The sequence below is a fragment of the Enhydra lutris genome, unplaced genomic scaffold, assembly GCF_002288905.1.
Source record: "Enhydra lutris kenyoni isolate GAN:26980312 unplaced genomic scaffold, ASM228890v2 scaffoldscaffold41, whole genome shotgun sequence".
Lineage (NCBI taxonomy): Eukaryota > Metazoa > Chordata > Mammalia > Carnivora > Mustelidae > Enhydra > Enhydra lutris.
The window spans coordinates 8396467-8421801 of NW_019154125.1; the positions used below are offsets into that span (position 1 = coordinate 8396467).

Below are 25335 nucleotides of genomic sequence, written 5' to 3' on the forward strand. Positions count from 1 at the left end.
CTCAAAGTGGTTCCAGACTCAAATACAGTTTAGGAACCACTACGCACTAAAACTGACTCTCGGAATGGAAATGTACCCACGAAGATTCCATAGAATAGCAGAGGTTTTGTTTTAACCTGGAGGGTCCCCTACATGGCATTTGACCCATACAACGTTTTTCTCTCTTAGACACTCATTACTAAGTAGCTAACAGGCTCTTTGCTTCTCGTCAGTCCTATTGGTCCTGCCTGAATTGCTTTTCCTAATATCTGTAGGGTTCCTCCCTCACTTGCTTTAGTTAATCCTCAAGTGATAACCCAAGTAAGACCACTGCTTATCACTCAGCCCTGTTTTTGTTTTAAAGAATTTATCTCTTTATGTATTTATTTACTTACTTATTTTAGAGAGCATGAGCAAGAACAGGAAGGGCAGAGAAAGAGAGAAAGAATCTCAAGCAGACTCCATGCTGAGCGTGGGGCCTGACTCGGGGTTCAATCCCAGGACCCTGAGATCGTGACCTGAGCTGAAACTAAGAGTCAGACGCTTGACCGACTGTGCCCCGCAGGAGTCCCAGCACTTAGCCCTGTTTTATTTTTTTTCCCCCTAAGCTTGTGTCACTGTCTCATATTCTGTATATCTGCTTGTTTAGCTTATCTACTGTGTGGTCCCACAAAAAGACCAGAGCTCCTTGGGGGGTGGGGTGGGAAGGGGCAGTGATGTTCTGCCTGGTGGGGTCACTGCGTCACCCCTAGGCTTCCATCAGAGCCTACCATGGGGCAGCCACTCTCGGAAGGGAAATGAGATGGAAGAGGCAGTAGGTGGGCGGACAAAGAGAACACGTAGTTGGAAACCTGTGAAGGGACAGCACCCTGCTGAGCCTTTCTAATCTCTCCCTTCAGATTAGGACTCCTAAAGGGATCTCTTTAGGATTCTTGGGTTTCCTCTTACCCTGTATTAATTCAGCAAACTTGAAGCACCTACATCCCACACATACCAGACAGTTAACAAGGCAGTGGCTACACTGCAGTGGGGAGTCCCCGCCTTCAGGGGAGGGTCCCTCCTCCTGGCACCCATATGAACAGAAAGAGGAAAGGCAAACACAACTATGTCACCTTCTTAGCTGTAGTTTTGTCTTCTCACAAGGCAAGATGTTTGCTCTCCAATGTCTTCTGTTCCCCTTAACATGAATGTGTGGAGAAGCAACTAAATCACCAGGAGAAGAGGATTAAGAGTCCATATATGTTGAAGAAGAGAAGATGCTTTACATTTTCTTTCCAGTTTGAAATTTGGCCTTCCTACCTGCCAGGCTACGTATCGGGTCAGATTCCCCTGCAGTCCCCCTCCCCCAACTCACCAGGATTTTAATTTAAAAAATAACGGTAGTGTCATTTGACCCTCTGCACACTTGTCTGGAATAAATTCTTTAAGAAAGAATACAAATACATAATCATTTAAGAGCAGAAAGCACAAAAATCCATTTCGACCATTAAACCGGATTTAAAAGGCATCAGGTGGTGAATTAAAGGCTGACAACCAAACCTTGGAACCCAAAATGCTATCCCAAGCTCAACTCGCAGATTCTTTAAACCAGAGAATTCTCAGCACACGGAAGCAGACCCATAAACTCAGAGCAAGGAGTCTGGGAGGAGTGGGTTGTTTTTTTATCCAATGCTTACACACGGAGATGCTCTGAGGAATTTGAAACATGGACAAAACACAGCAAGCCTTTGTTCAGACCACATGGAATCATCTCGCAGCCACAGACCTTAGCCCCATGTTCCTGGCACCACGTGCCGCTGTCTAGTCATTGCGAGCAAACAGGAAGAGCCTTTGGTGAAGCCCGTGAAGTTCCTAAGTAAATGTGTCCACGTTTACTTTCCGAAATAAAATGCTCAGTAGTTCAAGTCCTTAAAATGGTCGAGAAGCCGGTGGGGAAATGATGTGTCTGCCTGAAACATTTGGAGAGCTCGGCCGTCAGCGGCCGAGAGGCACAGAAGTAACTCCCCTGACTGCTGTTCTCCATCTAATATGAAAGACGAAAACAAAAACTTGGGCGGGGGGGGGGGGGGGATCAGAACAGATTAAGCATGCCTAGAAATCCTCGAAAGCTTCAAACTTATTTACGCTTATGAAGGCGAAACATGATCCCCCCAACATGTTAGGAGGCAGTGCCATGAAGCGCTCTCCCTCCCCGTTTTCCTTTTCCCCATCGATCTTCCATATGTTCTCAATTACCAGCCACCGCAGTTTCATTCCATTGAGAGAGCAATTGCATTCAAGCATGGCTTACCTTTTTTTTTTTTTTTTTTTTAATTCCCCAGTTAGCAGAATTTTCAAAGAAGGGGATGGTGATCCCGTGGTTGAGAGAAGCCATTGTGCCCAGAAAGGCTAAAATGGAAGGTGTTTCTGAACCCTATTTGCCTTGAGACAGTCTGCCAGGAGCGTTTCAATGGCTTATACCCAATAGAGCTACCTTGAGTATGTGTTTTCATATAAAAGGCAAACTGGTATTTTGGCAAGAAAATGGGGTATGTTATTCGTTGACCTTTGAGAAAAAGTCAAGATAGAGATCATGTATTCTTAGATCGTCACCTCCCTCCCCTCCAGGCCATCCCAAGGAGAAGTCCTCACTGCTTTTGGCTATGTATGGTATGGAGTGAGTAGGAGACTTCCACTTCTTTTTAAGGTCATTGTGCAATGAGTGACAAATTCTTGCTTATAAAATCCTTTTATGCAGAGAGGTTCATATTGTGGACTCCCGTGACCTTAATTGTGCTGTTTCCTCCATTTTCCAAAAACAAATACTAGGACAAGAAACTTAGATGCCAACCCCAGTTCTCGCTTGTAGAATGACAGTGTCACAGTTAAAGACAGGAGGGGTAGAAGGACAGCTTGATGAGGGGATTGCAAAACCATGAGGTGGAATTAGGTTTGGATTCATCCATTTGTTCTGAAGGTATATATTATTCAGCCCCTCCCCCCATGCCAGGCACTGAACCAGGTAAGGGGGGTAAAAGGGTGCCCACGATAGACAATAACTTAATGAATAGGAGGATTTCAGATTGCCCTAAGCACCAGGAAGGAAATCAGCAAGGGGTAGAGATTAATTAACACTAGGAATCCTCTTTACATAGAGGGGCAGGAAGGGGATATGGCAACGCCAGTGAAATCTGAGAGGGGCAGTCTGCAATGTGAGGACAGACTGTCAAGAGGAAAAGGGTCTGTGAAGGAGGCCAGCATGATCCTGGATCCTGGAGCTGGGGGTGAGAGGAGCTTGTGCTGTTCACAAACACGAGTGGGAACAGAGAGAATGGGGAGCCTCGGTGTTGGGGACTAGGGTTGTGAGGAGATCACCGCCTCAAGAGAGGCATTTTTAAATTTTGTCATCACCACCATGGAAAACCACTAGAAGGGTTTAAAGCAGCAGAATGATACAATGTGCTATTGGTTTTGCAAAGGTCACTTTGGGTTGCTTGATGGGAGTGAGTTGAGGGGAGAGCAGAGTGGAGGACCCACTCAGAGGCTATGGCAGTGGTCCAAGGGAAGGTCCCAGAGGCCAGTATGCCTCGGGCAAAGGAAGTGAAGCGAGGTCACAACGTGATGCCACTCTCCCTGCGTTTATCAGAGCTGGCATGTGGTCTCTCCTGTGTTTTTCACTTCCGAAAGTAAGATCCCGAGGACTAGCGCTTGTATTTATGATTCCAGAATGTATCAAAAACATTTTCCATATCTGACAACTATAGCATTCTCCCTGTTTTCCAGTTAGTGACCTTGAAAGTTGATTAACTGTGAACTTAGGAAGTCTGGAATTTTAACCTGCCAAATAACCATTTGCAGGGTACTGGTTAAAACGGCACATTCCTGGGTCCACTCCTTATGCTTCTGACTCAGGATTGTCTAGAAGGGAGCTCAGAAATTTGCTCTGTGTTGAGAATCTCAAGGAATTCAAATACAGTGTTTCAGGGGCACATTTTGGGAAAATATGCAGTAGAGCTGGCCCTTTGATCCTGCCTCTTGCTGGAATCCTTGTAGCTTTCTAAGTTTTATTGGTTAGTTTTCAACTGAAGCAATAGTCTGGAAGGGCCAGGTTGTGCTGCAGGACAAAATAATGTCCCAAATCACAGTGGCTTACAAGGACAGGATTCATCCCCTGTGGCTTACATACCCATTCTGTTTTAAGGGTGGAGGGCTCTGTTCCCCATTGTCCTCATTCAGGACCCTAATGACAACTCCATCTTCGGGAACTTTGCCGGCTACCATGTTTGAAGGAAGAGAACATGGGGAGCCCGGGACTGGCTCCACCCTACTCTAACACAGTCACATCCTTTCATTGGCCACACCTAACACTTTGAGGTGTGAACACGCATCCTCTGGTGAGCTGGAAGGAGAAGCAAACGGATATCACAACCAATGGCAATGTCTGTACCAGAGAATACAGGAGGCAAAGAATGAAGCCTATAAAAATGGCCCCTAAGCTCTCGAGGAATATGGGGCATCTATGGACAGTGGAGTTACTAAAATAACGTGAGCATAGTACTAAGTATTTCCAATATTAGAGAAATTCCTTCATCTCTGTTAAGTATTTTTTATATCTGCCATGGTTAAATTGAAAAATAATTAATGCATATTAATAGAAAATCTAATTAAAGTTTCTTTAAATATCTGCTAGTTTTTGAGGACAAGGAACACTGCACGGAGTAATAGCTGTTAACTACATCACGTGATGTTCGTGTTCGCGAGCCCCCGTTCCCTGGTGCTGGTCCTTTGCAAGGGTGGTGGGGCACCCATGTCTCTGTTCCAGCTCCATGGGCCGAGTCACCTGCTCTACACACCTGAATCCCCTCCCCTGCTTCATTTCTCTACACCTGTTTCCTCCTCTGTAAGATACGACAGAGGGAGAATTGATTGCTAATGTCTCAGCTTCAGTCCTGATGTCATCAAATATGAGAAGCAGGTTTGAGTCCCTCACTGTGGGGAAGAACCGCAATGCAGTCTCTGCAGCTGTGTTCTCAGCTTCTGGGGAATACACCTTACCTACCTTACCGTGATACACCTTACCTACCACAAAGGAGCGAAAATGGCTCCCACCTTCTTAGATGCTAAAAATGCATTAAGGAATGAGTCTTAGCACGTGCTTTACAAACACGGGTTTGCGTGTTCACTCCTGCCACTTACTGGATGTGTGCCTTTGAGAAGTTGCCCAATTCTCAGATCTCTCATCGACAAAATGGATTCTAACTCACTTGTGAAGTTCCTGTGAGAATAAAATGAGATGATGTGATGAAGGGCTTAGCATCACATCTAAGACACACTTGTTAGTTTGTTTACAGATTGTTTCACGAATGTGGAATGAATAAAATGCCCAATTAGTGAATGACTATTTCATTGTTATCATCATCAGTTTTGTGTGTTGTGTGAGCTTGGTCACATTTGATCCTGTCAGCTTCTGACAACCTGTCATGTTTCTGGAGATTCCTTCCATTCAGAAAAGAATCTTTTTGCAGACTTCATTTCTCTCCCCAACTAGAACTCTCTCACGGCTGGTACATAAAATGCTAGTCAGGGAAGTATTTGGTCCCCATCAAGACTTGCCTGCCATCCTGCTTACCATGACAACATGAAACCCAGTCTTCTCTGAATTTTTGTTAATCCCGCATCTCATTCTAATGTTCCAAAAACAGCTCTCAGGGCCACCACAGCCCTGAGGCCAAGGGAACACACATACCACATGACGTTCCTTCTGTTTTACCAGTGAGGGAATGAGGCAAAGTTTTAGTCAGTTATCGGAGGAGGAGGTTCCTAAAGGCTGTTGAGACCCATCTCCCTCTGGCTTTTCCTTCTGCTGGGTTTCTGCCAAAGCAAGGGAGTGTGAGCTGAATATATGAGAGAAATCCTCCACGATGGTGCCTTGTGCAGAGAGAACAACACTGCCACCAAGCCTGTGGGCCTTCAGGGGACAGCTCTAGGAAGCCATGTGGAAGCCAGTGGAACTTTTGGTCATCTCACAGAGCTAAGTGGAGAAGGCAGGTTTCAGATTCTCAAAATTGTGGTGAGATTCACCATCCTTTTTGAGTTAAGAATCTATCCAGCTCCTCTGGAACATCCTTAACCTTGCTATTCCTTCCCCAGTGCATCTTCTGGGCAAAACACACCATGTCCCTCCTCAAGGACAGCAGAAGAGAGTGATGCTGATTCACTAAATTGCTAAAATGTGCTTTCTGACTGTTGAATTATGGGCAGACATTTATCTCTGTTTACCCTTCTGAAAGTCCTTGGCCAAAAAAGACAGGATGTACCTCAACATCACAGTGCACTCAAAACTGAAGGAATGTTCTTCTAACAACAGCCTTGTCTCTGGACTAAGCAGGCTCTGGGTTACTCATCATGGAACAGCTGAAGTCTTTTTCTAAATTTTATTGGTGACCATTTTGGTAAGAGTGAAACTGTTGAGATTCTGTGTTTGAGACAGGTTTGTACACACCGGCCACAGATGAAATTAATAAGATGAATTTAAGAGCACTTTGGTTTTAAAATACAAGACACTTTAGTCTGCCTTTCTCTGTCTTGAGCTGGGCTGTGGTGGTGGGGCGGGGCGGAGGGTGGACAGAACTGGAGTCGCAGTGTTGAGTTCAAGCCCCATTCTGCCTCTTACTTCCTATGGGATCTTGGTTAAGGGGCTTCACCTCCACGGAACTGAGGTTCTTCATCTGTAAAATGGGACAGTAACTACCACCCCCCCACACCCCCAGGTTGGTTTGATAACACTTACTGAGTAACTACCACAGGACTTAAAAGTGATAGGTTAAAAAAAAAATCCAGTTGACACTTATGAAGCATCTACCAGATGCTCTGGGCTGCTGTGCTGTGACCCTGGGTTCACAGTTCACCTTAGAATCATTGGAGATTTATGGATTATTAGGACAGCTTTTTAAAAATAAATTGTTTTGAGGAAGGTATACCTTTTAAACATTTACACACAAGCCCTGTTTAAACTAGCAAATGCTGGGCCCATGGGCAGTACACAAATTACTAGGTGATGGGAAAAGGCAACACAGAAATACAAAAATCTCACCAGTTGATCCTTGTGTTGGGTCTTGAAAGAACAGGGGTGTGCAAGGTCAGGAGGAAGGAAAAAGCATTCCTCACAGAATGAAAAACTACTGAAACTCAGCAGTAGTGGTGATTTTAAAACCTGTCCATAAATTCTTATTCTTTCCTTTAAAAGATGAGGTCTAACTCTCTTCTCCATGAATGTGGGCTGTATGTAGTGATATGTTTTTGATGATTTGAACACAGTGGAGGTGTGTGGTGTGACTTCAGCTATTGGATCACAAAAGGCTCTGTGGCTTCCTCATTGCTTTTTCTCTTGGGCCAACTCCCTTTAGAGGAAGCCAGATGCCATGTTGTAAGGACTCTCACTACTATCAAGTGATTCATCTTGGAATTTCAGATTCTCCAGCCAGAGTCAAGCCTTCAGAGGATGCAGCCCCAACTGACATTTTGTCTGGAGCCTAACGACATTACCTTGTGCCAGAACCATCTAACTACGCCAGTACAGGAGTGGCTGACTCCTAATCCACAGAAAGGGAGATAATATATATTTATTGTTTTAAGTTGCTGAGCTTTGGGAAATTTGTTTTGCAGCAGCAGATCACTAACACAGTGGCAAAAAGATCCCAATGGAAACTTCCTCTGCTTGGAGCCTGGGGGCGTGGGGACAGAGAAAATGGGGTCTGAAAGGTAAATGCCCAACATTCTCTGATAAGAAATTAAGATTTATCCTCTCAGCAACATATTCAAGCTGGAGGATGTCTTTACATAGAGGAGTGATATGATCAGAGTCTTTGGCATGAAATGGGATGGGAAGGGAGATTGGCTGGGGGCCGAGGGGACTCCAGTTAGCAGGTTACAGGAACAATCATTCAGGTATGAAGATGAAAGCCTGAATTAAGAGAATGGCAGAGAGCGTGGATATTGGGAGGACTGTCTTAAGATTTGGCAGTTTTCAGAAACAACCAGTATTTAGAGCCGTCTTGTGAAATCACACTCCACTCTGCATTGTGTCGGGGGAAAAGTGTGCTGAACTACATGACAACTCTGTATTCCTACCAACATCATCACGATCATCACACACACACACACACACACACACACACACACACACGAGATAATTTTCAAGCACGCACAGAATCAGCACTTTGTAAAAAGGACTTCACAATTAGGAAATGTCTCACTCTTAGGATTTAATATTAAGCCTTTCAAACAGTCCTTTATAGAAACTCTAATTTCACGAACAAAAAAATAATAAGCTCCCCCTTCCATAAAGGGAACCAAAAGACTCACATTTGTCCAATGCACAAATAAGGCCACAGAGGATTAGATTGAATTTTGGTGGGACACAGATTAAATGTGATTTTGAAATGTTGAAATCTTCAGCAGAATCCATGACTAAAACAGCAGACAGTGGGGGCGCCTGGGTGGCTCAGTCGTCAAGCGCCTGCCTTCAATTCAGGTCATGATCCCAGGGTCCTAGGATAGAGCCCTGCATCGGGCTCCTTGCTTGGCGGGGAGCCTGCTTCTCCCTCTCCTAATCCCTCTGCTTGTGTTCCCTCTCTCACTGTGTCTCTGCCAAATAAATAAATAAAATCTTTAAAAAACATAAAACAGCAGACAGTAAAATTAAATTAGCTAAGAAGTGCTTGCCCCCCAGAAAACTGGCGTCCTTAGAAAAATGACATCTATTTTTGGTATTTCAATAGCCCTAGAAAGAGATGCATATAAATGCTAAGCCATGAATATTTCAAATGGCCACATTTCTGCTCTAATGGTGAGGGGAGGATATTTATGTGTGTGTGTGTGTGTGTGTGTGTGTGTGTGTGTGTGTATACACACACATATATATATATTTTCAAACTAAATGAAAGAAACCTATTTTCATTCTATAATCTTGAATGCACTGTGTCATCACCACTGAAAGCTACATCTCCAGAAGTTTCTCCTGGAAAGTAGCATTCTAGTGGAACAGATAATTAATCAGAGAACTAGAAAGAATTCCAAACCAGCAGAGAGAAAGTAAAGCAACCACATTTGATTTCCAGAAGGAAAAAGTTGCAAATAGTAGTAGTTGGGAATTTTATCATAGCTGCTTCTGAAAACTGCTTCTTAAACAATGCTTTCTTTTACATTTACACAGTATATGGAACTTTTGAAGCAATGTTCATCTTCAGATAACTTGATCCAATAGATACTTGAATACTCAGCGTCCTAACAAGAGGAGATAAGATCTGTCCACTAAGAGGAATGCTATTTCTCTTAAAGGAGGCAACTATATTCCTTGAGGCAAAGGCTGTGTTGTTGACCACAGTGGTCCTGTGCCAACCATGAGGCCCCAAAAGGGGGCCACTCACCAAACGACCTGTTGCAAGAGGAATGAACGAACAAGTGGACAAATGTATGAACACGTTTAATGCTAATGACTCTGGACGTGTACAAATAACATTCAAAGGTAGGTCTCCGCTGTAAGAACTCATAAATATTTACAACCGAAAGTCTTGCGGAAGATGTGAAAAATTCTGATGTTTAAGAAAAGGTAAAAATAACGCAAGTGTGAACTAAGTAAAGAAGAGGTGGCATATTTTAGGAAGCTTGACAAAACTCTTTTAGCAAAAGCACACTGCCTATCGCTGTTCAGAATAACTGATATGGCGAAAGTAACTTAATGAAAACATGTTCCTTCGAAGCTACTAAAAACCTGCTTCTGGCTCACAGTCCAAAGTTAAACTTTTCGTGCAGGAGCAAAGACAAGGACAAAGAGAAATCACCACCGTTAGTGCCTGCACCAGAGCTATTTATTAGCGTAACTTTTTCTTTTTTCTTAAAGATTTTGTAACAACTGAAGTATATACAAAGTCTTACAGCATTTACACCATAAAAAGTTTCCCATTAGCTGATGAAGTCTAAGGTAGTGCCGCTGAGAACTTCAGAGCATGAGTACAGAGCAATGAAGCAGACTGCTACACGTTTTTACCTCTCCACCACCACACACCACAACTGTCAGCCGGTCCACAGCTAACGATCCACCTGCAAGACAGGTTACTGGGGAAAACGGGAACGAGTCGATTATGCAGCACTAGAGACCAAGGGGTGGAAAAGCTACATGGCATCATGTTTCTACAGTTTCCTAGAGCTGTAACAAAGGTCCACAGCCTGGGAGAATAACATATGCAAGACAACACAATCGCACTGCTCAGATAATGGTTCGGTTACTAAAGGTATTCGCTTTTGAATGGGAGGCTCTATACCGATATGGCTGGTATTTCCATTTGTGTTCAATGTCTTCAGATAGCTCACACCTGCACAAGCCCCACTCCCCTCTCCCAAATAAATCAACAGCACAGGGAGGGAAGGAGAGAGGCAAGAGAGTCAGCACAGAATATTAGTTCTTGATCAAAAAACAAACAAGTTTTTTTTTTTTTTTTTTTTTTTTAAAGACATTTAGTATCAGCTTTAGGATGGTCATTCCCGTCATAAGATTAATAGTAGAAATTTCGGAATCAACCCAAATCAGAACATCAACAAAAACCCCAACCCCCAAACTCCTAGATTTAATCACCTTCATTGTTTCTGATTGTCTTTCCTTGGGGTATTACACAGAAGCACCAACATTTACACACTTAATTGGACACAAAACGTAGCACTGTTGCCCTAACCACTACTTTAGTAAGTGGCAGGAGAATTCCAATCGCAAATGATTAACATCAGGCTCACCGCTTTCTTCCTCAGAAAACCCAGCCTGGTTCTCTAGCTTAGGTCAGTCACTGTATCTGTTTGGTAGCAGATCCCATGGATTTTCCCCACTGTTTCGGGCTCACATGTAGGCAAATTGGCTTTTTATTTCAAAAAGATTCTACTCTCAACTTAAAAGCCAGTTGATAAAACCTTTAATTAAGACATAAGAGCGCGGGATATAAAAACACACCACATAAATATCGAAGAAGTTGTATACCGTTTTTCGTGTAAACAGTTTTGCTTAAGATTGAAGCCCTAACCGGATTCTGGCCTGAAACTCTTGGCAGATGACGTTGTGTTCAGTCAGGCTCTGCAGCGATGGTTGACGTGGAAGCCAGGTCAGTCCCCATGTTGACAGGCATGCAACTTGGAAACATTGCACAACGAGCAACACAAAGAGAGTGGAGAAGCTCACAACACTTCAAGGAGACCTCACAACCTTCACGACTGCGGATGTACAGACAGAGACCCACCCCTCCCTCCTCTGCACGCACTCGGTCTTACACGTGGGAGACCTTCTGTGACTCTCTAGCTTGTTTGATGCTATACAACCACTTGATGATCCTAGCATTTCTTTCGATGGCAGAAATGCCATATGGCACCCGGTCATTGGCACTGTCATCATTTCTAAGGTCACTGTTACTGTCCTGAGACTGTTCGCAGTCTGAGCTGATCATGCTTGCGCTACGGAAGTTGAGGGATATGATGTCGGAATTAGCCCTTGCAAAGTTTTCCATTCCAAGGTTTTCCAGCTCTTCGGGGTCCAGTCCACAGTAGTTGAAGAACCTCTCCACGTCCGCGTCCACGCGGAAATACCTGTCACTCAAGTCCGACTTAGACCGCTGGAGCGAGGGTCTTCGGCTGACGCCGCAGGCCGGTTCCACCGGTTCGGCTTCCGGAGACTTCACGGTGGCCATGGCCGCGACCTTGGGTTTGGGAGGCAGGGGAGGGGCGGAGCTACTGCAGGGGATCGCTTTTAGAGGCTTCACACTGGTCACTTTGCGGATGTCCGAGGAGCTGTGGGAGACGTGGAGGAAGGACTCGGCCGACTGCTCCAGCAGCCTCCTGCCCACGTGGGAGCCGCCCTCCTGCGGGCTGCCGCGGCCCTGCGTGGGGTACACCTTCAGGGACTCGGCGAAGGAGTGCCGGTGCAGGTCGGTGGAGTCTGGTCGGTGGGGCGGCCAGTTCCGGGTGCTGAGCTTGTGCCCCGAGCCCGAGCTGGAGCCTTCGGAGCTGTTGATGATGTTTTTCAGGATCTCGAGCTTCAGGTTCTCCCTCTGCACGCCGCTCTCGGTCTTGGCATGGCTGCCGAACACCCGGAGCGTGGGGCTGCCCAGGGCGCGCTTGGCGGCCGGGCACACCGGGGGCTTGGCCAGCACGGCCGGCTTCACGGGCTCCTGCTTGGCGTTGATGACCTCCTGACTCTTCACATACTTGGCCTTGTCCGCTTCCAGCCTCTCCACGGCGCTAAGTCTTTTGGGGTTGGGCTCGGCCTGCCTGCGAAAGTAGTCGGGCCCTTTGTTGAGGATGCGCAGGGGGACCGCCGAGGTGAAGGTGCCCGCGGGGCTGACCGGCTTCACCATGCTACCTGTCTGTAGGGTCTCCGTGGGCATGGTGGGTGGTCTCTCCCCGGCAGCCGTGTTGGATTCTGGTTTGGGCGCCTCCGGATACGCTGAATAGACACATGTACACGAAGCACAAAGGGCAGCGGACGGAGCCTGGAATCTGGGTGTCAGCAGCAGCAGCAGAGGCGCCTCATCTCACAGCTCATTAACTGCCACCGGGCCTCTGATTCACTTTCCCCCTTTCCGAAAGGCCACAAGCCACAAGTTCCTTTAATCTGCTTAGCTGCCTCCTTTCTTCTCCCCGAAGGATGTGGGAGTCTCCTCCAGGTCTTTGTGCTCAACTGCAGGCAGAGCTGAAACACACAACAACCAACCGCGGGTTAGGATGGGCGAGTGACATCACGGCTGTAGCAACAGAGAAACCCCGCGGCGCCCCCGCCTCCGCCGGCCTCCCGGCCCTGGGCCGCTTCTGGGCGGCGATCCCGGGGTCCCGGCGCGAGGACCGCCCGCGCCTGGCGTCCCAGCCTGCGCCCTGGCGCCCGCAATCGGACGCGGGTGCTGGGGGACAGAGAGGGGCCGAGCTTTCCCACGCGTGGGCTCTTGTGGCCGCCTCCCCGTTGGTGAGATCCGCCCCCTAATCACGCCCGGCTGGCATTCCTTGTATCAAACCCAGGAAATCCTGGCCGAATGTGGAAATGCGGGTTTGGCAGAGCCGCGTTCCCAGTTCACTGAACGCCCCTGGGTTCCTAGGAATCCGGCATCTGCTTCAGTCTCTGGCAGCGGTGAATTAGAATACGTCTCTTTCCCAACGAAGCAAAACTTCTGATTTCTTACTACCCAATCTCTCGATAACATCTAAAACGAGCACTTCTTTAATTCTTCAAAAGCTGAAAATACTGGCAAGAAAAGGGATTGGCAGCAAAGATGAAAAAAAAATTTAAAAAGCGTGTTTCGGTTATCTTACTTTTGCCAACTAATATATTTGAAAACATTTTCTCCTGAAAACGGAGACAAATGTATGACTTCCTGTTAACTACAAGCTTATTTTTTAATTAAACAAGAAAACTAGAAAAACCTCTAGATTAACCTTGTAACTAGATAATTTGATTATAAGTGCTCCATGATTTTTCACACTTAATGAGCAGAAAACAAAAGTGTCTCTGTGGTGTGTAGGTTCCCCAATCCCCTAGGGAACTCAGAACACAATCTTAAAGAGGTCAGTCACACCTAAATATGTTAGGTTAGAGAAAACTGGCATAATAGTCAACTATTCATGTACTTATTATTCATGGCTTTCTGAACAATTTGACCACCCTCTCCCCCAACCAAAACCACTATAAGGAAACATTTATCAGTACTCCCAACAGAAATCTACAGGCCGTCTTTCTACTTAGTACACAATGTATGTAGCGTTTTTCTAAGAACAGCTCCGCTCTCTGCCTGTTCCTGCTGGCAGAGAACATATTTGAATACATGAGCATCCCAAAGTAACTGGGTACAGACTTTTTCGGCGTCTTTGGCTATAATTAGGAATATTAAGGATTATGTATTCAACTAACATCAAAAAACTAACTTGCAAAATAAATAGAGTGGTATTACTATAAAATCATCTGCTCACATGGTAAGAAAATGAAGTGTCTATTAAGAACGAGCATGGAGGTGGGGGAAGGGAAGCCTGACTGTTCTCCCTCACCATCTTTTTTTTTTTAATTTTTTTTTTTTAAGATTTTTATTTATTTATCTGACAGACAGAGATCACAAGTAGGCAGAGAGGCAGGCAGAGAGAGAGAGAGGAAGCAGGCTCCCTGCTTGAGCAGAGAGCCAGATGTGGGACTCGATCCCAAGACTCTGAGATCATGACCTGAGCTGAAGGCAGAGGCTTTAACCCACTGAGCCACCCAGGAGCCCCTCCCTTACCATCTTTTAAAAACTTAATCTCCAAATACACTCACCGCCATGTTTTGTAAAGAGACAATTTCGATAATCTGCAAAAGGATTTGTTCTAATAAAAATATTTTCCGACGGAGACTTGAGAAGCCCCAAGGCAATTCCTACATAATGACTTCCTTTAATTGTGCAGTTCTGTTATGATACTTCAATTTACTTGAAAGAGCCACCTCCTCCCCCTTCTCATGAAGATTAAGTGAAATTGCTTCTTTGAACAAATTCTGAATGAAATGCCAGAGGGGAGCGGCAATTTCTCTGCGGAGCCTTCTGTGTTTCTTCATCTACCACCCTAGGGTCCACCTGATGGAAGGTGAACTGGAGCCCCTTTCCCTGTGGAGCTCGGAAGCAGAACAGGTAGCAGAACCTGGGCTCAGAGGCAACCCCACCGGATCTTTCCAGGCGCTTGAGAGAGGGTTGCCCCACCCACCACACCCCCACTCCTGCCAGGCCACATTTCTCCCCAGTAAGTGAATGAGTATAACATCTCCAGCTCCAGCTTCACATCTGGGGCTTCCAAATGTGTCCGCAGTTGGGACAGTGGCAGTACATTTGGGGGCAGAGTGAAGGACATGACTGAGATTTACGCCCATCAGCTTTGTGTTAAAGACCAAAGCAAACTTTCTGCAAGGCAAGTGGGAAGGTGGCCAGGGTAGGTGACAGAGCTCATACCTCTTCTCCTAGGGCCTCCTCCCTTCATCTGGGATATGAGGTGCTTGAATGAGATTCCCAAGATCCTCTCTCCCTCTAAATCATGGGGTTCTGAGAAGCTAAGAATGAATGAACTATCTCCAATTTCAAAATGGCACCTGGGACTATTGGCCTATGACTGGACCATGGTTCCTGCATTTACTGTTCTTAGGAAAATATTCTCTGAATGATGAGTTGTCCTGATCATCCTTTTGTGAACTAGCCTTAAAGCCCATGCCCCTGCATGACTGTCTTCCCTTGTAATTCCATCATACGAGGACCAGAAGCCCAAATATCTATGCTGTCACTGACCCAAACTCTCCAGCATGCCCTGTCACGGCGGGCTCTGAGACCTTTGTAACACTAAAAAGAACCGTTACTCTCAACACACAAGACTGACGAACACCAGTCTGTTTACCAGGGCTCACGCCTCAGGAAGCTCACTGGGCTGCTTTCACACTGATTTTTTCCTGGAAAAAAAGGCGAGAAAATGGGTAAACGGAGGCAGACACCCTCAGGAGGGCTCCTGCAGGCAAGCCTGTCTGCTCCAAGCCATCTAACCTTAGGGAGCAGTTTCTAGAACAAAACCGGTGTCAAAGGATTATGTAAGAAAGGCACTGATTGTAACCACTTTCCACTTCATTTCCTTTTTGTTCCGCCCCCCCCTTCTTTCCTCTGTCATGCCCAACTGCCCTAATAATTTTCAACACACTGATATTTACACAGCACCAGGTTCAGAGTTTAAAAAGCTTTAATTTGAACTCTTCGGAGAGGACAAGAAAAACATCTTCCTGGAAGAATCGAAAGCAGAAGACAATGCTATAGGAACAGGTTGGGTGTTGGAGGATCTGGTGTAGCCAACAAATTATGCCTACTTCAAACATAATGAAGGTGGCTTAGGCTGCTCCTTCTTCTAATACTTATCTAATCATATAATCCCTAACTTCTGTTCTTGTACTTTTCATTGCTTCAACAGTGTGGGCTGGGACAGAGCTGTATATTCCCAGAGTTCTGTAAGGTATATGGTCTCGATGAGGACCAAGTACATTTGGTGAAAAGATGGGTCAAATGGTAGATGACACACTTGGGGCTACATCTCAACATCATTTTGTGACAACCACGAACTGTGCTCAGGGAACACTGTGGCACACGACCCTCTGCTGACGCAGCCCTGCCACTGGTCCCCAACACCTGGGCAGACCCCTCAGGGGCGGCCAGGAGAGACTGCTGTTGCCTCATCCTGTTCCAGGAAAGCAAAATTAGACCTCAGCTGCACAGGACTGCATGCACCACAGTCATTACACAGTCCTACTTGAGCGCTGACTTCTGGCTAAGAAGAGGGAACATAAGCCGGACGGAGAGAGAAATGTCCACTTGCAAACTATTTCGCTATATTCGACCTTGCTGAATATTCATTGGAACATTTCATGAAAGTCTAGAATGAACTGGAGAATAAAGCTTGGCAGAGCCGAGGTACCAAATGGTCAGCTGAAGCAGAGCACGCGTGAACTCCACTGTGCTCTGGCCACGTTATCTGTGTGGCAGTGGGATACCAGCCAGGGACAGAGGGCTCAGGAACAAATGGTGACTCCCACTCACTGTAGCAGTGTTTCTGAAACTTGAAGGTGCCGGTGGCTGCCTGGGGATGTCCTTGAAATGGAGAATCCTGAAGTAGATTTGGGGTGGGGCCCGAGCTTCTGCATTTCTCAAAGATCCCAGGTGATGCCCAGGAAGCTGGTCCAGCCTTTGATTGGCCAGAGCAAAAGGAAGGAAGCCCGCTGCTGAACTAGCAAGCAATAGGTTGGAACTGAAATGCCTCTACACACTTTATGTGAAAAATGCTTAAAGGCAAAGGTCCTGGAATCCGGGTACCACGCACCGCAGTGCCTCTGAGGTGGGGCTGATCAAGGGCGACTGTGGCCTGTGTGAGGGGCCACCGGCTAAGGGCTGCCATGGGGACTGCTGTTCACTGTTGAAGCAGCAAATCCAGATCTCTGCAGAAACTCTTACGATTTTAAAATTCAATTTGTGAAACACTGGGGGCCAAGTGCTTCTGGTAAGTAAAAAGAAAGAGATAGTTAATGCTTAATTGGTCTTTAAATTTTAAGTAGGAAGAAAGCACTGCAGTTAGAGCAAGGACCCTAGGATAGAACACAGTCCCAGATCCACCTACAGACGTTTCTTAAATATGTGAAGACTGGCCATTTCCCAGGTGCCTTCCGGCATGGAAAAGGTGGTAATGTTGCTGTCAAGGGGGAGTTTAATTCCATTTCCAATCACCAAACAGCTCAGTGTGGTGACCTTATCTATGAAAATTGAATGTGTTGAATTCGGTGAGCTTGAAAACATCCTGGTTCGAACATTCTTGGAGGCAAGTAAGAAAAGAAGCAGTTTACCTTTGAGGTTAATAAGGATTCTTGAAGAACTGATCTTTCTAATTTCCTCACGTGTCTTATCACAGAACACTGACAATACGTATACAATTGCGCCATGTCGCTTTCTGACTTTTTTGTAATAGTATTCGTGCTACTGGCTTTAAGGCATCAAATTCCAACTTGCTGGGGGGGGGGGTCACTCTCACAGCTGTTCTTGGATATTCCCGTTTAAGGACAGACAAGCATCCATGTCAGTGAAGTAAAAAACACACAGTTTCATAGGACAATGTTACCTTTGAATTCTTAACAAATATAAGAGAAATGCACTCACAATGTAGGAGTGCTCACTGAATGATGGGCTGTGTTCAATCAGTTAGTACCTGTTGATGGAGCAATTAGGTGTCAGGTGTAAAGAAACAGGAAGTCATGATAATTTAGGGGGAAAAAAGACTCAAAATGCATATGATGAATATGAATTGAATAATGCCGGTGACAAATGTGGCAGGACTGTCCCAAAAGACTTCCCCACAAACCACTTCTCAGTAGTCAGTCATATGAAGGGCAGTGAGGATCTGGAATAAAGGCGCGTCCATCCATTCTCAAAGCAACTGTCTACTGAGTTCATGGTACAATTGAGAAACATCAAAGACAGCCAGTGGCTGGTCCGGTGTGCTAAGGGGACAGTGATCAGAGACCCACTGCAGGTGGCAAGGGCAGATGGACTCCAGGTTTTAGGCAGAGTGTGGGGAGCAAAGAGAAGGGGAATGAAGCATCAGTGACATGGTCAGATCTGTATTTTTAAGAAATCCCCTGCTGGCAGAGAATGGGTAGCTGGAGAGGGGAGCCAGAGGGGCTTCGACAGGAGCCAGTCAGAACTGTCTGGGGGTGGGAGAGAGCAGCAGGGCTCAGAGCAGCTGACTTTGGGTCTGGATCCTGGCTCAGCCCCATAAAGCTGAGTAGCCTTGGGCCTCAACTTTTCCATCTCCAAAATGGAAATAATAATAGTACCCACTTCTTTCCGGGATTTGAGAAGATTCAGTAGGGGCAAAGGCACTTTTTGTTCACATAACAATTATGAGGAGGGGGTCTCTGAGGATGGAGAGAAGCATGGACAATTTCAAGAGATGCTGACGAGGTGCACTGGGCTGAATTTCAGACGCACCAGGTGTGGAGGGTGAGGGGGCATACTGAGGATGACTCTGGGCTTCTGGTAGGACTACTGAGAAGTGGTTTATGGGTAAGTACACTCTCTCTTCCATTGCTTGCTCTTCTGCATGCCAGGCCTGAGCCAAACCCAGCTCTAGCGGCCCCTACAAACTAGCCCAGTGCACGCACACATCGGTCCTGACCTCCAACGCTGGTGATTTCTGAACCAGCAGGGTGTCACAAAATTTGTCACCTCCTTAGTAGGTATCACACATAGTTAATAATACCGTGGTTATCACAAAAAGATTATATTTAGAAGCAAAATGCATTAAAAAATAATGCTTAGTTCTGCGGGCTAAAGGAAGCAATGCCATTCCCCTTGGAAGACACTGATTTATCAGTTTTAGTGAATATACCATGTTTTCAACATCTTCCCTTCCAAGTGCAGACTCCTTTGTATTGGTTTCTTTCACGCTGCTAAAATAATTGTAAAAAATACAATGCAAAAGTAGAGGAGCATATTGAAAGTGGAAAAGTAAATGGGGATGTCGCAAAAGTATGTTTCCAAAAATGGACTGAATTTGCACACTAGTGACTGAACAGAAACTAAGAAATCAGAGGGCCAACCATCTGGAAGCATTAAGTCAAAACCACTGCCCTTTCAAGACCTGTACTTTTTCAATTACTGAATGACGTGCCTCGTTCTTTCTTATCATCTGGTGAATCCCGCTCGTCTATAATTCTGATGGCTGAATCTTCTCTTTTTTGACCTTAGCGTGACCATTAGCATCAGCTCCAAGCTGTAAGTGAAATAATCTGGCCATTCACGCTATCACTTTGAATACTCTTGGAAGCCAGGGGCTTTTCCTTTGACTTTTAAAAAAAAAATATTTTATTTACTTATTTGAGAGAGAGAGAGCGCACAAGCAGGGGGAGCAGGAGAGGGAGAAGCAGGCTCCCCGCTGAGCACAGAACCCGATGCAGGACTGGATCCCAGGACCCTGAGATCATGACCTGAGCTGAAGGTGGACGCTTAACTGACTGAGCCTCCCAGGTGCCCCTAGGGGCTTTTCCTCATAACATTTCAACTTCTGATTCCAGTATCCTCATCATTTTTCAGCTTATTTTTTCAGTTGGCTAGAGGAGGTCTTCATATGTTATTTAGTAACAATCTCCGCCCTAGGTTTCCATTACTTTGTTTCAATTTTCCACATGTTAGTAAACCACTCCCACACTTTCTCAGCACCTCCTTTAAGTCCTGTTTCTCCTGAAATGCGCATTCTACACAATGGTAGGATAGAAACAGATGTTGGAATGAGGGCACATAGGTGGGAGAGGCCAACTCTTCACTTAAAACAACTACCCAGATATGGATCAAGAACTGATGTCTATCTCACTAGCTCTCATATAATGTGCTGGGGCACACTGGTGGAGCAGCAGGAAACTTGTGCCTGCGTTTTGATAAATGTGAGAAAATTATTCTGACAACCCAGGAAGCCCTGTGTTATGGAAATATCCTCCAGGTGGCGCTGTGAGCGAAGCAAGTCAAGAGGGAAGCGTGGAGGGGTGCAATTTGTTACCCACAGTGTTGCCTCACGTCAAGTCGGCAAACAAAGACCAGAATGGGAGGCAACTTTGCCATAGGAGTCTCAGCTCTCTGCTCAGGACTGTGATGTAGGAGGCTATGTCTGTGTACCCTGATCTCAGACAGATGAGAGGAAGCTGTGTTTCCATGCGTACAGGGATGGGAGCTTCTTAGGTCCACGTTCGTACTTGGGAAAAGGTGGTCTGGAGTTATGGTAAAAGGAATTCCCCCAAAGATTCACCCCCAACAGAAGCCAGCCGCCTTGCACCAAGGGAAAGGCTGTGAGCGCCCCCTGGAGTGGCTGGAGGGGGTATGGCTGCCCCCAGGCAACCCCAAAACTCCCAGCAAGAGCCAGCTATGAAATCCCCCATACCCAGGGCCAAGGAGAGGAACCCTGTCCTCTTCCCCATAACACTCTGCATGCCCTCCACATTCGCACACCCTCACAGGACCTACAGGGAGAGGTCAGAGATGATACCTAATCATGAGTGGGAAAGGAACTGGAGAAAGGAAGGAGAGGAAAAACCCACAATGTTTATTATAAAGTCTCCTCCTCCACAGTAATTCCTCCTCCTCCCCTTCCAAGCCAACACAGGCCTGAGTTGGAAGAGGCAGAAGCTCATTTAAACCAGATGAGAGGCTGGTGTTTGGGTTGTGACAAATGCTGGCCTGGGCTCTTTTATCCTGAAACTGATCTGAGAACTTTCAATTATTTAAGACTAACTGAAGAGGCTATGGGTCCCATCTGAGATTTCATCGCAGCGATGGAAAGGAAAACTTGGCTAGGTGAGTTCTCAGGGCACGGGGAAAAAAGAGTACACACACTTCCGGTTTAACCCTCATGAATCCAGGGGAAAAGACAAAAGGGCTCCACATAATATCCTTCAGGTTTTCTCTCTGCCCTTGGACTCGCTGCCCCTCCTCAGTTCAGAGCCCAGGTTCCGGGTCAAGGTCTGCTGCGCTTACTCCACAGCGGGGTCTGCGACCCCAGGAAATTACTCAAGCTCAGTGTACCTCAATTTCCTCATCTACGGATAATGATTCCTACGCTTCCTAGAGCTGATGTGGGAATTCTGTGAGGGAATACACTGAAAAGTGCTCAGCGTGGAACTCGGCACCAAGTTTGCTCAGTAAATGTGAACGGTTATTAAATTTCGTCCCCAGTGTCCACAACTTGGCACTGATAATCACCATCATTAGATTTCAAGCTTTATGGTAACTGAATGATCTTTTGTCTTAAAATGATTCCATTACTCTCCAGTGATAGTGTGTGTGTGTGTGTGTGTGTGTGTGCGTGCTATTTCTGTCAAAGTGGATGGACTATGCAGTTTCTGTCTGAAAGGTCATTTGCGTGACCCCATTTTTATTTGAGTTACAGAGAAAATATGTGGTTTCGAATTTCAAAGCAAACAGTTATTTGAGTGAACTAGGCTAGAGTAAATAATAAAGCCATTATTAAAAATGAAATCAAACCTAAAATTGGTAGGAGAAAAATAGTAGGTCAAATCTCAATCTATGATGGATTCTTTAATGTCATTCTCAAGGTCATTTAGAAAACATATTCACATGCTTCATTTTCAGTTTGAAGTCAATCCATTATTTAAAAATGTTATGGGTTTCTTTGGAAATGTCTTTCTCCTACTTAAGACAATTTAAAGGAAACAGCGGATCAGAGGGGAAAAAAAAATCACATTTCTGGTTCAACATTCTTTTTTGGCCAAAGGCAAAGGAAATGTTGCTATAAGAGGGCCACCAACTTGTTCCAATGTGGGGAAGCTCTGCCTGATTTCACCGGAGATCACAGAAATCAAGGCTGTGTGTGTAGCCAGTGCCAAAAATCACTGGCCAATATAACTGCTTGCTTAATGAAAATAACTACAAGTAATTAAAAAGCAGGGCTACTAGAATTCCTAATGAAAATCCAATAGGACTGCCTGTCTTCTCCAAACAAACATAAAATGATACCACTTTCGGATCACTTTTATTCTCTTTATTCTGTCACTTTTATTCTCTCTAGTGAGAATTTTATGTGGCTTTACGTTCAGCTGCGAGAATGTGGGAGGCCAAGGCCAAATTCTAAATGAATGTTGAATTCAAGGGACCACTGTCCTTTTTTACAGACTAGGGCACTCAAATCACAGGCCTTAGAAGCCTTGCTAGTTCGCGTCAGTCTCAGTGTTAGCTGGTTCCCCTAGTTAGAGACCAGGAACCTAATGATCTTGCAGGGGCTCAACGATGTCACAGATTATGAACTCTGAGAGCTACGTGTGTTGTTCATGGAGATACTGCTAAGAGTGCCACCGTATCCATCCCCATGATTACCCCCGAAATGCTGTCTGAGCCCCTGTATAAGAGGAGAGGGTAAGTACTTGTGCCTCGCCTCTTAGAGAACTGACCGGAATCCGGGCCTGTGTGGATCTGGGGACCCTGTGCCCCATTCTCCACCAAAATCCATTCTCAGTAAATGCATTTTACATACTACTTTTCCCTTTAGCTGTGTAAACTTGTACTCTACGGCAACCACAGCACATACATACAACAACAAAGATTAAGGGTGACAGTACAGAGCGATCCTTCATTTCTGAAAATATTTTTAATTTCTAGGGATCAGCCTTGGGGTAAAAGGATATTTACTCTGAAATATACTTCACAACGTGTTAAAATAAATTTGTGAAACATTTTTCAACCTGAAGGGAGAAAAAGCAAAGCAGCATTTTTTTTTTTTTTGACAGTAGATCAAGATCACTGTAAATGTATTAGGTAAATTCCTAGATATTAAGTTTAATAATTAACCTGTTAATCATGACCATTTCTTGGTAAGCACATATGATGTCCTCAGGACTGCACTAATGCATCTTATAGGTTTTTACTTTTTAAAAATTATTTATTTGAAGGAGAGTACGAATGAGCTCGAGCAGACAGGAGGCACAGAGGGAGAGGGAGAAGCAGGCCCCTCACTGAGCAGGAAGCCCAGTGTGGGGCTTGACCCCAGGACCCTGAGATCATGACCTGAGTCAAAGGCAGACATTCAACACACTGAGCCACCCAGGTGCCCGAGGTTTTAAAATTCAATCTTGCCAATGTGCCTAAAGGAAGCGTTATTCTCCCCAGGTTTCAGATGAAGAGACTGATGTCCAGACAGTGAGAGCTAAGGTACTCAGCTACTGGAGAGCTGCAGGCTCCACACCCAGGCCTCTATCAGTACACCTAGGCCCACCTCACTGAGTCACACCGTCACTCCGGTGTTCTTAAAAAGATACGGGTGATGCATTTTACGTGTTTTATGTTTGAGTAATATGGCTAAGGACCCACGCTAATTATATTTTAGTTCTAAACTCTACCCTTGGTTATTTACTGGTTAGCAAATGGCTATTTACTACTTACGGTTTACCTTCCTTTTTGTGAAATCAAATAACCATGCTATTTGCTAACAGCTTAAATGCAGAAGTAGAGAAGGTGGAGTGGTTATAAATTGGGTTCCATTAATTTCATTTTCTTTCTGGATACTGCTGACTGCAGAGCTATCGAAGTTACCTGAACTTGGATGGAAATAATGAGAAATAAATTAGAAAGAACAATGAGCAACATAAGACAGAGATTTCATACTATCTTACGACCCAGAGCATCGGAGAGTAGGGATCATACGCTTTTGATTGCTATTTCTAGAAAAGCCACCAGCCATGAACATAGTAGGCTGTAATAAAATACTAAGCACCCAGCAGAAGATCTAGCACATCATTTTATATTGTAAAGACTCAATGAAGATGTCAGATGAAAAGCTCCGAAAGTGAAACTGGGAAGAAACTTTACACATTTGAAACTACACTCAAAGTGCCTCCTTCTGATTGGAGACTCTGGGGCAACAGCCCGCCAATGCACAGAAACTGTTCATTCACAACTTAACGAACACATCAGCACTGAACTGTGCTTAGAACGCCAATGTGGCGCAAAGGGAAATTAACACAAGGTAGAATTTTAAAGCACAAGCAGTAGCTTCACTTCAAACAAATACTGTGGATCTCATTTGCCAAGCAGCACTTAGAATTACTGTTTCTTGAATAGTTCGTATACAGCAGTTGTTAGAACAACTAGTTCTCTGCCTCAAGTGTACTCAGAAGCAATAACCGTAGTTTTTTCATTTTCAAAGTACGATACCTCAGTAGATCGATGTCTAGTTTCGCAGCACACAGTTTAATCTCTAGCACTTACCCATCTTAGACCAATCATTTTCCAACCGAGAATGGCACAAGGTAAGGTTTCACCACAATTTGCACTTGAAGTATTATTTTTGGGTCCAGGTGACAAGGAGCTCAGGAATGACTAATACGTTCATTCAACTTGCCCAGGCCCGTTCCAGCTCTGCATCTGAGCTCGCTGGAACTGGAGCAGGCAGGCGGCTCTGCTAGGCATTTCGGAAGCAAGCTGCCATTAGGAGGGGACGGGAGAGATCCTGGTGACAAAGATACATCTCAGGGGGCGGGGGCGGCACAGCCCTCTCCCGCCTGTCCATCCTCAACTGCCACCAGGACCCCCTCTTCCGGGCCACACTCCCTGATGGTATCTCTTGCAGGGACCCTGTCTGACATGTGTTCAATTCAGGATGGGTCTCCGCCTCAGTATAAACAACAAAAAGCTAAAACTATCCCGAAGGCTTTGCTTCCTTCCCCATCTCCCTGCTCCTGCTACCCAAACAAAGAAAACAAACACACAGCTGTGCACTTAAGAGGCTCTCTAAGGATTATGGTAATCGCAAATCCATAGTAAAAGTAATCTGATAAAAACTTGTAAAAACTACAGACACTGCAGGATGGACAAAACGTGTCTGTCATAAGCTCTGAACACTCCGCCTTCATGATCCACTCACACACAAGGCACTTTTTTTTTTTACTACTTCCCTTCATGCTTTCTCTTTAGAATGATGCTATCTGCCCCTATCTTGATTAATTTTAAGCGTCTCACTCCTGTTTACTAAAGAAAAATGACTCATTCAAAGTGATAAAAGGGAGTAGACTTTTCGAAATAATTTTTCTTCCCCCCTCAGTCTCTAGCAGTTTTTGTTTGTTTGGCGAGAAAATGGAGTTTTCCATTATTTTTTAACAAGAATTATCTTGCTCGTGCCAAAACGTGGTTGTTGAGGTTTAGTGTTTCATGATCTCTCAAGCTTTTGATTGTAGGCACAATCGTTAAGTCTAAGACGAGAAATAGAGCAGTAACCATTTGTGGAGGTGGGGTGCTACCTTTCCTCTGCCAGACCTCAGGCTAG

General features: G+C 45.3%; 1 protein-coding gene across 3 annotated transcripts in view; it reads right to left on the reverse strand.

Moving 5' to 3' along the window:
• Nucleotides 1-10466: 10466 nt before the first annotated feature.
• Nucleotides 10467-25335, reverse strand: part of LOC111155421 (family with sequence similarity 110 member B) — a 150462-nt gene continuing 135593 nt past the window's right edge. For all 3 annotated transcript variants that reach the window (XM_022515567.1, XM_022515566.1, XM_022515568.1), the window contains one exon: nucleotides 10467-12685. In XM_022515567.1, the coding sequence (XP_022371275.1) occupies nucleotides 11268-12380 (1113 nt within the window). In that variant the 5' untranslated portion in view covers nucleotides 12381-12685 and the 3' untranslated portion in view covers nucleotides 10467-11267. The remainder of the gene's footprint in view (nucleotides 12686-25335) is intronic.